The 18,548-nt window shown below is 41.9% G+C and overlaps 1 protein-coding gene across 4 annotated transcripts in view; it reads left to right on the top strand.

Annotated features, from left to right (window-relative positions):
- Nucleotides 1-8,548, top strand: part of LOC124255582 (ankyrin repeat domain-containing protein 50-like) — a 156,541-nt gene extending 147,993 nt beyond the window's left edge. For 2 of the 4 annotated variants that reach the window (XM_046689499.1, XM_046689498.1), the window contains one exon: nucleotides 6,820-8,548. In XM_046689499.1, the coding sequence (XP_046545455.1) occupies nucleotides 6,820-8,018 (1,199 nt within the window). In that variant the 3' untranslated portion in view covers nucleotides 8,019-8,548. Of the gene's footprint in view, nucleotides 1-1,091; nucleotides 1,640-6,409; nucleotides 6,452-6,819 lie in introns of those variants that run through there. The other 2 variants (XM_046689501.1, XM_046689504.1) reach the window with 2 other exon arrangements.
- The last annotated feature ends 10,000 nt before the right edge of the window (nucleotides 8,549-18,548 follow it).

Below are 18,548 nucleotides of genomic sequence, written 5' to 3'. Positions count from 1 at the left end.
TGGATAATGTTGGGCACAGCATCCTTCATTATGCATGTCATGGAGGACACACAGGAATGGTTGAGAAGGTCCTCGATGAGACTGAGATTGACATCAACAGTAGAAACAGATATGCTGGCAGTAGAGAAAGGACATAAACAGGTGTTTGACATACTTGTCGGGAAAGATTGTGGCATATCACAAGATAAGGATGGTAACAATATACTCCATGCCGCGTGTCGTGGAGGACATGTAGAGATGGTGCAGAATGTCCTGTCACAGGGAGTTTTTAACATCAACTGTAGGGGAGGGGATGGGGCAACACCTCTGATGATCACAGCACGTGGTGGACACAGGGGCGTGTTTGACCTGCTTGTTGGAAAGAGAGCTGATGCATCACTACTTAATAACAAGGGGAACAACATCCTACACTTGGCCTGCATGGGAGGACTTACGGGTATGGTGGAGCGTATCCTCTCACAGGGAGGTTTTCTCATAAACTGTAATGGGGAGGATGGGGCAACACCTCTGATGATCGCAGCACGTGGTGGACACAGAAGCGTGTTTGACCTGCTCCTGAGAAAGGCAGCTGATGCATCACTACTTGATAACATGGAGAACAACATCCTACACTTGGCTTGCATGGAAGGACTTGTAGAGATGGTGGAACATATCCTGTCACAGCATTTGGTGGACATCAACACACGCGGGCAATAAGGGAGAACGCCACTGTTGTGGGCAGCATTTCGGAAACACAGTACAGTGATTCGGTTACTGGTGAGTGAATGCCCTGATCTATTACAAGTAGTTGATGACGGAAACAACATCCTTCATGTAGCATGTGAAACAGGAAATGAGGAAATTGTGCGGTGCGTTCTGTCACAATATAGGCTTGACATCAACGCACGAAACCATCGTGGCGAAACAGTCGTCATGATTGCAAAAATCAGATGTATTCGACCATGTAACACCAACTATTTTAGGTAAACGTATTGTTTTATTGATGGGTGCCACCGTAGGGGCAAGATACGCCCAACATTTCGCGAACCCCTGGTATCATCACTATTTCATAGTAATTCATAAACACATAATTTCTTACTTCTGTGAAATGTCGCAGTTTTCTGCTCTGTACTATAATACTCATGATATAGTCACAATTGTACAATCGACTCTGATTTTAGCATACACTTCTTAAGAAAGTGGAAAGGGTTGTGTCATTTGTATTTAATTTTAACTCGAAACGTGACAGTGTCCATCCGACTCTCAGTATAATGTAGTTTATGTTTGGGTCATCATTTGTAGTAGACATAGTTGTTTTCAAATCTAAATAAATCGTAGGCTTCAGTCCTCCGGAAGAAAAATCGTTGAGTTGTGGATTCATCTCATCAATTCATCAAAGTATGCCATTGCGTGCCATGAGATTTACAGCCCATTTCATAGTTCTCCTGTTTGTTACAAATAGTAAACAATCTGTGATCGTATATATATTATTTACATTTTGTATCCACTTTGACAAGCATGGAGCATAATATTAGCAGTTTTGAATATAATGTGTACCTGTCACGCAAAAAAGAAATTAAGGTAAAAACAAATCATTCAGAGTCACATGTTATCCTATATTATGTCTTCTCAGATGCAGTGAGGGATCCACTGATGAGAGGTAAGAACAGAACTCACTTACAAATGCTCTTTGATTTATGAAGTGTTGTTTGTTGTTTAATGCCGAACATAGCACTATTCCAGCTATGTGGCGGCAGTCTGTAACTTATTGAGTCGACCTACGATATTGTGATACGATTGCAAGTGTGAACCAAGTCTGTGAGACTGACCACCTGATCCTGTTAGTCGTCTTACGACAAGCATGGTTTGTTCAATTATTCATTTCAAATGTCTTCACTTCCGTTGTTGTCAGTAGCGTAAGTTTTAATACTGACTTTAAAGCGGGCATGAAGCGTTCTTGGAGACAAACTTATGAGTTCAAAGCGGCAAGTTCACCAGAAAGTGGTAATGATGTAGACACAATGTTAATTTAAAGATAATGTTGTTTAAACGCACTTTTGGTACCGTCATAAAACCAGTTGGTTAGGGACAAATGTTGAAATTTACCAAGTCATTGATCGAGAGTTTGAAAAATATTCCTTCTTCAGTTGGCAATCCCGTTTGTTATGTAATGTCGTCATAGAACGGTGGGTAACGTTCAGTGGAAAGGCAAACCGGTTCGGAGAAATATACTAGCCACATAAAGAAACTGTGCATTGTCAAAATATTATCCCAGTCGATAAGTACGATAACAATGTCAAAGGTACAAATAAACTTTAATGGAGGGATCATGAGACCATAACAAGTCAGGAGAATTTCAATTGAAAAGTCAATCACAATGACGTCACGAGTCCACAAGCAGGACAGGGGTCACACGACCATGTCACAAGCTCAATAACGGGTATGTCCACCATCGGCATTGAGAACTGCAGTGCATCGACGACGCATAGAGCCTATCAAACGTGCAAGAAAGGCTTGTGGGATGTCACGCCAGATTCTCTCAAGTTCTGTTGCAAGGTCAAGGACGTTATCTGGCGGATGAGGAAGACGGCGTAGACGTCGATCCATATCGTCCCAAACATGCTCTATCGGGGAAAGATCCGGTGAATTTGCAGGCCAAGGCAGTAAGTCAACGTTGTGGTGTTGCAAGAAATCCATAGCAACCCTTGCCGTATGAGGGCGGGCATTGTTGGAATGTTAACCCAGGGCCATGACGTTGCAGAAAAGGAACTGCAACAGGTCGAAGAATCTGATCCCTGTAGCCCACACCAGTTAAGTTGCCCTGAACAATCACCAAAGGAGTTCCTTGGCGTGCTGTTATTCCACCCCAAATCATCACGGAACCATCACCAAAGCGATTCCTCTCCAAGACACAGGCCTGTGCATAACGTTCTCCAACGCGTCTATAGGCACGTTCACGTCCATCACTATGGGAAATGTTAAACCTGGACTCATCTGTAAAAACAACATTTCTCCACCAAAACAAGGGTCTGCGGACATGATTTCGGCACCACATTCGGCGAGCCTGTCGATGACGTTGTGTCAGGATAGGCCGTATGGCGGGACGTCGTGGTTTGATCCCGTGATGACGTAAACGTTGTCGAACTGTGTTGGGGTGGATACGGCGAAGTCCTGGGATGGTTCGGGCAGTCATCACTGCAGTCTAAAACATGTGACGAAGATGGGTCACCCTTATCCATCTGTCCTGTCTTGGCGTTGTTATACGTGGACGTCCAGAACGTGGCCAATCGATGACGTCATTTGTGTTCTGGTAGCGTCTCACCAGTGCAGAAATGGTGTTCCGGTGACAGTGGAAATGTGCAGCCACTTGTCGTTGAGACATTCCCCCATGGACCATCCCAATGGCCTCATGACGTTGTGCAGACGTGAGCCCTGGCATGCTATGCGTTTCAATAGCTGCTTAACTTTTTGAACGATCGCAAGGGCAAGGGTTGAGCTTTCCAAAGTGACAGTATTGTGTGGCATTCATTTGCTCTGTTTCTCTTTCCCGGAATGCACGTGCTAAAACGTATTGCACGTCTCAAGGACGAACACACTGACGTCAAGGAACTTGGTACGTGCATGCATGTTGGATACATGTCACTAATCTCTGAGTTTAAATCTTTATGTGTCTACACAGGTTTGATAAATTTAGATTTTAAATTTTTGTATACACAGTTTGTGTATGTGCCTAGTATATGTAACGAGACCAGAACAATATCTAAAAATGTATTTTCTTTGAGAGGCATTTTTGAAGCTGATGAAGGAAAACCAAGTTCTATGGATAGTCAGCTCCTTTATTGCAATGAGTGCGACGTTTCGGTGTAGGTACTAACACCGTTATCAAGCAAGTGATACAAACAGTTGTAATATGGAGAATATATACATAGCTGCATATTGTGTGTATACAATTGACAAGGTTGATATTCATTGGATTGCTAATTAGTGATTTGAGCAGAGTAGGTTCATGTACGAAGTGCTAGTGATTAAAACAATATGGAGAATTGGTTTATACAATAGATGAGTTGATGTACACTGAGATGGTAATCATGAGTTGAAGAGAGTAGGTTGGTGTACACATTAATTGGTTGTCATTACAATACACAAAAAGGGAGCACAGAAGCCATTTGAACGAGGTATGGCTGGATTATTGGTGATCTTTAATTAGGTGGTGATAGGCTGAGGAGATAAAATAACCTTGATCCCGGTTCGTGGTGGGGTTTAAACGTTGGATTTATGGCTTCAAGAAGTTTCCTAATCTTGTAGTCTGATTGGTTGGTTTCTAGGATGGGGATGTTGTCCCAAAGGATGGCATGGTCAGGGTTGGCTTTGGTGTGGTCGCCTTTGGCGGATTTGGAGTCTTTCTGGACTGAAGTTTGGAAATTAAAAATGTTAAATTAAGAATGAATTTGTGAAGGATGAGAAATAGTAATTAACAGAAAAGACGTGATTACGGAAAATGTGTCGCATGTATAGATGTCACTCGTGACATCCCACCCCCTAACCTCATGACAGATTCAACGATTGACACCTGCCATCCCCCTACTCCGACCTCCACCTCAATATATACTGAGTCAAAAAAGAAACTTCACATTCCTTCTGCAGGGCACTATAAAAGAACAAGAGATGGTAAGACGGTTAAATTGTTATTATTTCATTGCTGAGATCTGTGTGATGTACTCGATACACTGATAGTGCCATAATCAGTTCCATTAGGCTACACCGCCGTTCAAAAACAGGGGTATACAGAATGTCATGTCACAAGAATAAAAATGCGAAATTTCTCAGTTCAATATCGTGTATGGCCGCCCCGCGCATTAACCACTGCCAAACACCGTCTCCTCATCGACTGCCTGATGCTTGTGAACACGTGGTTGGGGATTCTGCGCCATTGCTCTTGCAAGGCAGGGCCAAGTTCCTGCAAATTCTGAGGTTGGTTCCTAAGACCACGAAGCCTTCTCCCAAGTGCATCCCAAACGTGCTCTATTGGATTAAGGTCAGGGGACCTCGATGGCCAGTCCATGACGTTGATTCCAGCGTTTTGAAGGGAATTTCGTGTCAACATCGCGGTATGCGGCTGAGCATTATCATGCTGGAACTGTAGACCTGGGCCATGAGCCGCCATGAAAGAAACGATTTCAGGGGTGAGCACCTGGTCGCATTAAGCAGCAGCTGTGAGGTTTCCACGGATGACCAGAAGTCTGGAACGGTTGTTCCCACAGAAAGCACCCCACACCATGCAACTTCCGCCCCCGAATCTGTCGACTTCCTGTACACAACAATGGGCATACCGTTCAAGACGTCGTCTCCAGACTCTATGCCTGCCGTCCGCGAATCTGAGGGTAAACCTAGATTCATCGCTAAAGACGACTCGATTCCAGTCTCTCTGGGTCCATCGGAGATGACGTTGGGCCCACAGCAGACGTTGACGTTGATGAAACGGAGTCAATATTGGCCCACGATATGGACGTCGAGAATGGAGATTGGCGGCCCGCAAACGATTTCGATTGGTCTGTGAGGACAGTCGACCTCTAAACATCTCAGTCCTGGTTCGTGTAGCCGGCAGAAATCTGTCACGTAGGTGACGTAGGACGATTTGACGGTCTTCTGCTCATGACGTCACACGTGGACGACCCGACCTTGGGCGATCAGAAGTGGTGCCAGTTTGTTGTAGACGACCTCGCAAGTCATACACAGTACGACGGCTGCATCCCATTGCCCTTGCGACGTCAATAACTGATCTTCCCGCTTGCAACATGCCAACGGCACGTTCACGTTGCACATTTGACAATCGTGGCATTTCAAGTACCGTTAGAACTGTGGTTTAAAAGTGTGTTTTTCAATTCTTGAGGCCAGTGCAAACACGTGCATATGAAGAAAACTTCGATGCAATATCACGTGATCGTCTGCACGTGCAAAACCTGATTTGACACTAACGTCATTTGCACGACGAATTGATGGGTTTGAGTGGGTTTTGCTAACGTTTTTCTAGAGTCGAAAGATCCCATTTCGGATACATAGATGTATCATCAGAGAAAAATTATTCATTATTTTTCAAATTACATTTTGTGAAGTTTGTTTTTTGACTCAGTATAGTTTTCACCTGTCCTTGATCATCGCCAGAGTGACGCTACATTCATACTGACTGACTGAGTTTGGTTTTACGCCGCTTTTAGCAATATTCCAGCAATATCACGGCGGGGGACACCAGAAATGGGCTTAACACAATGTGCCCATGTGGGGAATCGAACCCGGGTCTTCGGCGTGACGAGCCAACGCTTTAACCACTAGGCTACCCCACCGCCCCTCGCTACATTCATAAACATTGTTACGCTGATGGCAATGTTCATATGCAATCACAGTTAACTGTATGTCATACTATTCTCCTCAGCGAACACTGAAGACTCGTGGATACCTGACAAATATCATAGACGTGAGATGGAAAAAAACGAAATAATCACAGCTTATGATTATTTGTTAAAGGTGCAAAGAAAACAGATGTGTTTTTATTGAGAGTAGGACATGAAAGGAATGTCATGTAATTGCGTCACCTAGTCGTGAAGTCTCCAGACATATTTGTTGTTCATCACATTCTAATATAAAAATGGCGCAGCCTAGAATGTGCATGTGCTTTCCTACCCAACACATTAAGTTGACATTACACTATCAAATTGAAGTATTGTGTGAAGGAGCATTAACTTAAGCCCATAGTTACTTTCATTTGTAACATCGATAAAATATCACCTGATATGTTATCAGCTGTTCATATAAAGATTGAACAATATCCAAATTTCAACACAGGGTTACATCAAGGGCCAGTTAAAGACACCCCGCTCCATAAGGCCGTCATTGATGGGAACCTCGATACCGTGAAACAGGTCATGAGTGAGTATGAAATAGACGTCAACACCCGAGGTTTGTATGGACTGACACCATTGATGTTGGCTGCAGTGAGAGGGCAGAATGACGTCTTTGAACATCTTCACAAGGAAGGAGCTGATATGACACTAACGGATGGGGATGGTGACCACATTCTTAGCACTGCCTGTGTCGGGGGAAATATTGACATTGTAAAATATGTGGTCTCAAAACAACCTGAACTTATCAACAGAAAGCGAAACGACGGAAGAACTTCCTTGATGTGGGCAGCATGGCATGGGCGGGAAAATATATTTGGTTATCTGCTGGGTAATGGAGCTGACCATATATCAATGGATAATGATAGGGACAACATCCTTCATTATGCCTGTAATGGAGGACACCCAGGAATCGTAGAGAAGATCCTCGCCGAGGCCGAGATTGACATCCACAGTATTGACATATATGGACGTACAGCAGTGATGGAGGCAGCAGATCAAGGACATAAACAGGTGTTTGACATACTTGTCGGGAAAGGAAGTAGCATATCACACGTAGATAAGGATGGCAACAATGTGCTCCATGCGGCGTGTCGTGGAGGACATAAAGAGATGGTGGAGTATATCCTCTCACAGAGAGGTTTTAACATCAACCGTCGGGGGAAGGATGGGGCAACACCTCTGATGATCGCAGCACGTGGTGGACACAGAGGCGTGTGTGACCTGCTTGTGGGAAAGGGAGCTGATACATCACTACTTGATAACATGGAGAACAACATCCTACACATGGCTAGCATGGAAGGGCATGAAAGTATGGTGAAGCATATCCTGTCACAGAATTTTGTGGACATCAACAGTCGAGGGCAACGTGGAAGAACGCCACTGTTATGGGCAGCGTTGCGGAACCAAAATGAAGTGATTCGGTTACTTGTGAGTCAAGGCGCTGATCTATTACAAGTGGACGATGGGGGAAACAACGTGCTTCACATTGCCTGCAAAACAGGAAATGGGAAAATTGCGCAGTATGTTCTGTTAAAGAATGAGCTTGACATCAATGCAGGAAATCATTGTGGCGAAACAGCCTCCATGATTGCGAAACGTACATATCAAATGGAACTGTATGAACTGCTCATGTCACAATGAGGTCAAGGACTTGGAAATCCTCACTACCAACACTGACGCGTATATCCTGAGCGTGAAGCGAGTTTAAGGCAAATGTGGCAATGTGTACGAATATATTTATCAGGGCCAAATTATATTGAACGAATTCAATGCGTGCTAGTTGCTGAGGAACCATTGCGGAGGTTTGTCTACACAATCTCTATGTGTCTGTAAAGTAAATTACAAAGTCAGGAGGCAAGTTATAGTTTCCTTGTTCCATAGCAAATGTTGGGGTAAAGGTTATGCTGGTAGGTTAGGTGACCTTTCTGTCCAGGCAATGATATGGTCGGGCAAGTATGGCAACCTACATAACGTGACTGCGAAGGTATCGTCCCATTTATCAGACGTGCCATTTGTCAGACAGGTAAAAACAACAAACTATCTGGTTGATTGCACAGCTAATCCCCTGCCTGTTACCTCTTAATGAAATAGGAATGGCCCATAAAACAAATAAAAGAAATCAGAAATGTTAGAAATCAGGGAAGACTTTTTAATAATAATGACAATAACAATAATGAACCCATCCAGTACAAGTAAGCAAATCAGTATGAAATCAGCCTGATTATATTAGAGTAGAGTTCAAGTCTGCCCAGTTTCAATAGGTGTCCAACAGCATCCAGGAATTGAACAGATGTCTTCTGTCCACTTGTCAGCTACTCTTTCAACTGGAGCAGTCTCCCCTCAGACTCTGTGTACAGCCTGGCGTATGTTGTCGGTTGTCGGTTGGGCAGCAGGGCGAAGACAAGTGGGTACGTCGTATATCCACTGCGGGTATGTACAGTGTACAGCTGGTTCCAAAGGTTGGGGCAACAGGAAAAGGTACCATCCATGTAGATTGTATCTGCTTCGAAAAGACATATCAGCTGCTCATCAGTATAAAAGATCAGGATCTTGTCTTCTTATTATTATTCTTCTCTGAACCGTTTTCGCAAACTGCTAACAAACTGTAGCTTCTTCTCTGGACCGTTTCCGCAAACTGCCAACAAACTGGACTTGATTCGGATCTCTTGGCGGATGGCAGTTGTCCGAGAAATCGTTCAGAAAGCCCCAAACAGTGGAACATTTCCCTCGGCATGTCTTGATGATACATCTCCCGTGTGTGGTCTGGCCCCTGGTTCTATTCTTAGAGTAGGTGAAGCCATTAACAAATACTTGTGGGGTTCCTCTCTGAGACTCAATGAATTCAACTCTGCGTATACCAGCCATTGCAGCGATATCTTACTGACTTTAGAGTTCATGTTATATGGTACATGTGAGATTATACTTATGTTTTGGAGAAGTTTAATCCATTTAAGTAATGAAATAATGCAAAACAAATTCAGTTAAAACCTATTGATGAATATGTACAGAGCCTCACGCACTTCCTGTATCCAATACAGTTGAACAAGTTACTCCAAATTTCGTTACTACAACACATGCAACCCGTCACACTGATCAAAAGCAACTTACAAGCAAAATCATAATCTGGTTAATCTGTATCACTTAACGAACTTGAGAGCGAACAGTTGCCTACTCTGTCCACAGTTTGGAGCAGCTCATTAAATAATGGTTAAGTCCAGGCAGTTACACTGGTCACACTTGACTGGTCTCTCTGATAATTCGGCCGTCTGACAAATGGCACGTCTGACAAATGGGAGTGTACCACTGCGAATGTCTAGACTATAGTATCAGTGATGACTATATTGGATTGAACTTATTTTAAAACAGAACAGAACACATGGTTCGATGATTAGCTTCTCATTAGGACAGGAATTTCTGTATTATTACTTCTTGTCGTTTGAGGGGCGGTGGGGTAGCCTAGTGGTTAAAACGTTGGCTCGTCACGCTGAAGACCCGGGTTCGATTCCCCACATGGGCACAATGTGTTAAGCCCATTTGTGGTGTCCTCCGCCGTGATATTGCTGGAATATTGCTAAAAGCGGCGTAAAACTAAACTCAGTCAGTCAGTCTTGTCGTTTGCGTATTTTGATTAAGCTGTAATTTAATGAACATCAAGGTCACATGTATTTGTTTGCGCTTCCGGATTTCATGCTTCTGTTTCAGCTCAATGCCCGTGCAGTCACAATATGGCTGAAATATTGCCGATGTGACCTTAACTCACTCATTCACTCCATAATCGTCCTAGTGGGTTATACCAAAATGTATAGCAGAGAGCGGGTTCGATACCCGGCCGCGTCATACTAAAACACGGTTACACAATGTCATTTAGAAAGTGGTCAAATGTAACATATGTTATATTTGGGATTACGCTTTCTTAGTAAAGTACAGATTCTAAGAAATATAACATATGTTACATTTGACCACTTTCTAAATGGCATTATGTAATCATAGCTTTCGGCCGTGGGAGCCGTGCCAATTCACACTTATCAGAGGGGTACACAAAGTCCGAAGTGTCGACTACTAGTTGTCCGACTTCCATGTTTGTGGAAGTCGCGATGGCTGAGCAGGTTGGGCGGCAGACTTTGTGTGCTGGCGATTAGGTGCCTGACTCAGAGGGTGTGGGTTCGTATCCCGGATGGGACTCAACCCAAACAAGTACCATAATATGTACTTTACTAAGAAAGAGTAATCCCAAATATAACGTATGTCATACCAAAAGACGTTAAAATATGGAGCATGTTGGTCCCTGCCTGGCCGTCGGCATTAATGGGTACAACAAGGACTGGTCAGTCTGGGCTAGTACAAGCAGCCACACATACACACGCATGCACGTCATCATATGAGGGAAATATTCTTAAGTACGACGTTAACCCCCATTTCACCTCACCTCCGACATTGAACCGACACACTGGAATACTGGTTATATTGTAACACATCTGGTAACTTTGTAATTCGAACCTGTCCTTCGAGATATTTGTTTGTACTCTTTTCACTGACATTTCAACTTGACCTATGTCTACCTGTAGATCTGACCGTTTGTGACATTTCATTTTCACTGTCAATTGATACGTGCTTAAAAAACACCTTGGTAATGTTCTCAAGCAATCACAATAACAACGTGCAGGCTTAATGCAGAACTATTCTTGTGTGTCAGAATTTCTTAATTCTGTTATATGCAAATATTTCTATACTCGACATGTTCATGTGTTATTGTACCTCTTTGTATTTGTTTGTTATTTCTTTGCATCTGGTTATTAACATGTTATTTTGGTTGTTGTTAATATGACTCACCAAACGAGAGGCTTTGTCAATTGTTTTCTTTGTTACACAACTCCTATAGTATATATATATATAGTTGTTATTAGAGCCTGTTTATCACCGCTTGTGTAATATTCGGACGCTGAGTCGCGATCACATCTTTGTAGGTTTGTGAACTCTACATAGCCAGATGTTTGATTTTACACCAACAAGCAATGTATTATGTTTTAGCTTATCTAATATTTCACTTTTGTTTCACAATCACATTCCATAACACCTTATTTTTCTACATAATTAATCAGTTGTATATTTGGATCTCCATGTATTGTGTTACTAGGGATATTCCTTCTGTATCAGGTCAATTGCTTCATTTAGATACCTGCCTATTTGTATATTCTTGGTACATATTAGGTTGATTAAAACAATACATTGTACTTGTGTTAAGAGTCATTTTTATTTGAGTACTTAAATATATTTCATACCAAACGGTGTTAAAACCTGGTACTTGCTGTTACCCTCTAGGGTAATGGGTATTAACGGTCTGAAACACGGACTGGTCCGACGTCTTGTCCCATGTTTGTGTAAGGTATCCTTGTGAAACTGTTTCTTCGTTGGATAGTACTATAAAACCGGCAGTAGTTCTGATCAGACCAATCGGGCACACACGTGCGTCTATGTCGTTATATACGTGTAACGGTCTGTCCAATTTCACTTCACACCTTTGTTATTCCAAGAGTGTGGAGCGGAGGGGTAGCCTAGTGGTTAAAGCGTTCACTCGTCACGCCGACGACCCGGGTTCGATTCCCCACATGGGTACAATGTGTGTAGCCCATTTCTGGTGTCCCCCGCCGTGATATTGTTGGAATATTGCTGAAAGCGGCGTAAAACTAAACTCACTCACTCACTCATTCACTATTCCAAGAGCGAGGAATATATTTTTTTCTTAATTATGAGGACCACAGCGTTTCGGAGTACATCCTTTCTTCTCAATTAGCTACGCGTGAAGATTGACCTATTTTATCAATGTACGTTATACGTGTGTCATTCTGCACAGGTCATTCTGTTCCTCGGGAAAACGAATCGATATTTTGATCACAGTATTGAACAATACATTTGTCGCCTCATAGGCCGTTTATGCATGTGGTTGTTCAGATGACAGATGGTCTATACATAAATATTCTGTACCTTGCAAACATATCGAGCCTTGCAGTTATTACGTCAGCCTTTTCGTCACATCATTGATCGCAATAGAATTTAATCTTTTCATGGTATTTCTCTCACACTGTTGAAATACCGCTTTTTATAATTGGATTATAAAAGAGCTCACAGTAGCAGTGATAGTTTTTCTACAAGATCAGTGAGTTCACGTAAGGGAGGCCGTGAGAAGTCCCTGTCTTGTCTGACCCACCGAGATACACCCTGTACAGCTGTGTACTATGACAACTCTAGGAGCTGAATTCACTCTTCTTGTAAAGCGGGGGTTGCTATTGCATGTCACACAAAAAATCTGTTACAAGAGCAAACAGACAACGTACACTTGCAAAATACGAAGAGACATGCTGTGAATGTCCATATATAGGTTTCAGTTAATATGTGAAATGAGATCATAATCTCTTTCTTTCTATGGGGTGTACAGGTTCATGGCTGTATCAGCCGGTGGGTTTACGTGTTAAGTTTATACGAATGCAATCAGTCCGCATCACGTAATGTCAGACCACACAAACACAGTCAACACAAGTTCACCATGAGGACCCTGATGTGGCGTGAAACAACTTGATTTGTTTGTTTGTTGTTTAACGCCGCACTCAGCAATATTCCAGCTACACGGTGGCGGTCTGTGAATAATCGGGTCTCGACCAGGCAATCAAGGGGTCAACATCATGAGCCTCGATATACACTGTTGGGTACTTGTGTGAACCAAATCTGACCACCCGATCGCGAGAGTCGCTTTTTGCAACCAGCATGAATTGCAAAAAGACCAATTCTAACCCGGATCTTCACGGATTGAAACAGTTTGGGACAGCTGTGGATGCGGGGTCCCGTAGGTGGATACAGCCGACTCGGTAGTGTTTATGCACGGCTCGCTATATTGACGTCGTCTCTCAAACATAGATGTGAGCGCTGCTTCAAGACGGGTTTATCTATGTTAAAAGGAAGCCTCCTGCCAGCCACCCAGCCTCATCAATTCAGACGCTTAAAATACATTTTCTTCATATTTGTTGGCCTATTATCATAGAACAGTCCTTTGGAGGTCAACATGAGATCACCATCAACTCATCGAACTCAGCCACAGCACTGTGTGTTCCTATTTGTATGCATGTGTGTATGCACGTGTGTACCACCCCGTGTGTACCACCCCGACCCAGATTCATTACACATCATCAATCTGCTGCTGAATATGTAGAACCAAGTTAAATAGCACGTTACAATTATTTATAGAAGTACACATATACGAAAAACATTAAGGTAAATATGATAGCGATTCATTACACAAGATACATACTACATTACTCACGATACATATACCATACGTGATCACGTTAACAGAGCTGGCATAAACTGTTTACAGCAGTAGAACAGTGGGATTGTTTGGAATATACACACATTATTGTCAAGTTTTTTCAATTACCATTACTATAAACTTGAAGATATTGTTAATATTTAAAATAGTAACGTTTTTACCTGCGTGATTAAACAATTAGTTTATTAATGAGCTACTAGGACTTGTGACTACCTGCCGTATATATTTGATACTCATTCTACCTATCACTGATCTAGTTTGCTGTTCAAACTGACGATAAGGTTGGGATTGTGAATTACATCTGGCTGTCTCGACAGAGTGATATCATTTAGTTTGACCGGAGCTTTTATGATACAGGTATATAATAGATGACAAGTTGCGGGTAGACCACGGATGTACAGGTGAATTTGACCACCGTGGAAAATAAACATAACCGTGAATACAGATAAATGTACCTTGATTCTGCTTAACACCATCGGTACAGCAGAATAAGAGTTACTGGTCCCGTGTTATGTCCGATGCTCATGTCAGTATGACCCTTGGTAGATCTAAGATAGTAGTACAAAGTCTGTTAGTATTTACATTTTCCAACTGAAAAATAACGTGCAAACTGTTTGTAAAACCTTCATAATGTTCTCAATGTTGATAGTATCATCCACATGTCTCAGTTACGAACATCACCGAAATGCTAACGACAATTGATAAAGGGAAGTTCAACTTTACCTATCTTCTTTTCATGTACCTTCGAATCCAGTTTACGATTGTCTGTCACTCAAGAATACATTAATATTATCTGCAATCGTAAAATAACGTTTGAACTGTCATTTGAAAAGACGTTGAAATGTAAATGTCGCGGAAATAACTAGTGTGTTTAAATTAATTGAACTATATATATAAATATATTCACTGAATTTGGTTAAATTGGGCATAACCTTTGCTTATCTTATGCTACCCTGTCAAGTAGCTACTTGTACAAACTGCTTACTGCATACTCATTTCGGGAAGTCGGAATTCATGACATTGCCAAAAAGAAATTTAAGATATGTTCCAGGTTGTTCACACGAATGACTGGCGTTGGCGATCACAGGTCTTAATTGTCTTCTTTGTGAAATGATCTTATCACCACATTGTTCAAAGAATATTTTCGTTGAATTTCTTGAGTTATTCTTGAGATGTGCATGTCACCGTTAAGCTATTCTGTCCGTTGATTACAAAATACAATACTTCAGGGATTCGTGTTTTGTCTCTATTGGAACTGTTTCATAAATAACTTGGTATAACTGCTTGACATTGATCCGTCAGTCATGATGATAGAACCCGCTGAACTATCTCATGTATAAAGACTTCATGTCCGTCGATTTGTTTATGCACTTTCATACATTCAGGCTTTAGTTGGGAATACACTGACTATCTACCGCTCTACAACAGATATTCTACCTTGGCTACGTGAAATGCTCGATTTTGATTTGTCAATCAATAAAATTAGACGCTATCAATTTTGGATTGAAAATTCGTCTGATTTCATGACCGCTTCACTGCGCACGTATACAACACTGCCGCATCAGCTTGACCACCAACATGACTAATATCAAGACGTGATGGGAATGCTGATAAAACAGTTATTAAAACTCGAAAAATACAATTATTATATGATTTTTCCTCCACAAATATTAGGGAACCTCACTATCATATAACCGTCTATAATAAAAATATTCAAACTCACTTACAATACACAGCCCCAAACATAAACAAACAATATCTAACATGTAAATCAGAAAGCCTTGTAAATTTCATCCCTATCTATACAAAATGTGCAGCAAATTCTCACTAAACATGTACCTACCTGGTAAATGGTATATTTGTTTCCGTGTAGAATCATAAGAATGGGAAATTCGCAAGATAACGGTCAGGCGAAACACAAACCACCAGAATTCCACTCTCTGCCAGCTTCCCAGCAAGGCTGTCACTGCTGGTGATCTATGTTCGTACACTTTGACAAAAGTTTGGCCACAATCCAGTCCCAAATGATGAAATCAATGTTCCAAAGAATCCCAAATTAGTCGCTACACGTTCGGTTCCAAATGAAATTTAGAGACTATCATTTCTGCCTAACATTCATCTAATTTCCCAACACAGTACGTTTATCTCCTAATTACAGGTCGTTGTGGAAAGCAGGTTAGATGTTAATGGTTGGATACGAGGCTGAACATAACTTGTGATCGTTTGCTATGACACAAAGTAGACGTGCAAATACAGAGCTGTGACAGCTGATGACACCCACATGTGAATTAACTATACGTGACCATTGACGTATTTTATCAATAGACATTGTGTGTGTGTGTGTTTTTCTGTTATTCGGGAAAACGAGTCGGTATTTTGATCACTATACAGCATTGTGCAATGGAATATTGTCGCCTCAAAGCTTGGTCAGATCACGATTGGTCAATAAAGAACATTTTGTACTCTATAAACATATTATAACGAGATTCTCAGTTATTAAGTAAGCCTTTTTATCACATCATTCACATGTCATTTCTCTTACACTGCTGCAATACCGTGTTTAAGAAATGTATTATAAAAGAGCTTACAGTAGCAGTGATAGCTGTTTCTACACCTGCCTTGCCTGACCCACAGCTGTGTCCCATAACAACTCTAGGGGATGAATAATTTTACTTGTAAAGCAGGGATTGCAATTGTATGTCACAGCAAACTCTTGTACAAGAGCAAACAGACAACGCGCAGTTGCCACAAGACGAAGAGCCATGTTGTGAATGACCATAGATACGTTTAGAATCCGATCAATCAGAACAACAAAGGTATCTTCTTCTTTGAGTGGCATTTAGAAGTTGGAAAGTGCAATATAGAACACACTTTATGGATAACAACTTCTTTTTATTCGTGAGTGCGACGTTTCGATAAACTCAATGCATGCTTGACAACGGTACAAGAATCTGTATCGAAACGTCGCACTCACGAATAAAAAGAAGTTGTTATCCATAAAGTGTGTTCTATATTGAACAAAGGTATTAGCTAATATGTGTAATGATTCCGTCGATTCTTCCTGCTAGAGGATGTTCAGGGCCATGGCTGTATCAGTCGGTGGATTCACGTGTTGAGTTTATAAGAAAGTAATCAGCTTGACGTTATGTCAGATGAAACAAACACAGTCAACACAATTATACCATGAGGTCCCTGAAGTTTCTGTTTGTTTTTGTTTTGTTTCTTTTTGTTGTGTAATGCTGCACTCAGAAATATTCCAGTTATATGGCGTCAGTCTGTAAATAATCGAGTCTCGGTCAGACAACCTAGGGGTCAACAGCATGAGCATCGATATACACAGTTGGTTACTTTAATCAGCCAGGCCTGACCACCCGATCCCTTTAGTTGCCTATTACGACAAGCATGGATTGCCAAAGACCAATTCTAACCCGGATCTTCACGGGTTGAAACAGCTGAGGACAGTTGTGGATGCTGCGCCGTAACTAACAATACACAGGAGGAAACACCCGACTCGGTAATGGTTATGCGCGGGTCGATATATTGATGAGAGTGTTGAAACGCTACTGGACGTCTCTCATACAACGTGAAACATTTCCGGCTGTGAGCGCGGTTTCGGATGGGTTTATCAGACGCCTAAAATGTTCCCTTCATCTACGCTGACCTATGAACACATTCAATTTCCTTTTGAGTTCAACATGCGATCACAATCAACTCTTCGAAAGTGTGTTACACTGAGGGCCCGTGTTGCAGCCATGTGAGATGTAATCCTGCTTCATCTATGCATGTATTTAACAACAACGAGGAAGTACAAAGGTCATCACGTGGAGCCACAGCACTGTGTGTTGCTATTAGTATGCACGTGTTCATGCACGTGTGTACCACTCCGTTCTTCCATGAATTATATAAACGAAACCTATTAAAAGAGAGATTAGATAAAAACAATTAATTATTAAGACATGTATTTTACATTGGATTTGTTTCGTTTGCGTTTATAGGCCATCTTGCATATTTCATCTTGACGCTGAATACATATAATGATTATGAAGACTGTATGGAATGCCGGAACATGTTATCTTCACCTTAAGTCATAATCCTTGGAATGCTATGTAAAATAAGTAATTTTAAAACCTCTTTTCGGTCGACTAACGGGTGGTCAGGCTGGATGGCGTAGTTGACACATGCCATCGGTTCCCAGTTGCGTAGATCGATGCTCATGCCGTCGATCACTGGATTGTCTGGTCCTGGCCGATTATTTGCAGACCATCGCCATGTAGTTGGAATACTGCTGAGCGCGGCTTAAAACTCTACTCACTCACTCGGTCGAACTGACTTTGAAATATTAATTCATTGCAAACATGCAAAATACACTATTGCCAGACGTGAATTTAATGCGCTTTCTCGTCAGGCTATATTAGATATAACTTGGGCCAGGTTAGGCTTTTTGTGCAAGCAGTAACGTACCGTTGTGCAACGGTTGGATGTCTATTACACTGAGTGGTTGTATCTAAGGTGCCGTATTCTCATGCGTGTCATGTATATAACAACCACACATATATGGAGACAAATAACGTTTACATTACTGCAGAAACAAGGAGCCAACACAGACGGATACTAAAAACGAAGGCACAGAGACCTAGACACAAACGCACCTAAGCCAGCACTCACACAGGTATATTATAGATAACAGAGGTGACTCCATATCGTTATCTACGTTAACTGTGAGGTCTCCTTAATGTACCCATGTACACACTGTAATAACGCCATGGTGCAAGGGACGTTTATCACACTACATGTACTGCACGTACACACGAACATTTCTACACGTCCAAAGACAACATTTACGGGTAAAATCA

The sequence above is a fragment of the Haliotis rubra genome, unplaced genomic scaffold, assembly GCF_003918875.1.
Source record: "Haliotis rubra isolate DU_JTF1 unplaced genomic scaffold, ASM391887v1 Scf1156, whole genome shotgun sequence".
NCBI classification, from domain to species: domain Eukaryota; kingdom Metazoa; phylum Mollusca; class Gastropoda; order Lepetellida; family Haliotidae; genus Haliotis; species Haliotis rubra.
The sequence above is the reverse complement of the archived record's forward strand: the minus strand, read 5'-3'. Positions and strand labels throughout refer to the sequence as shown.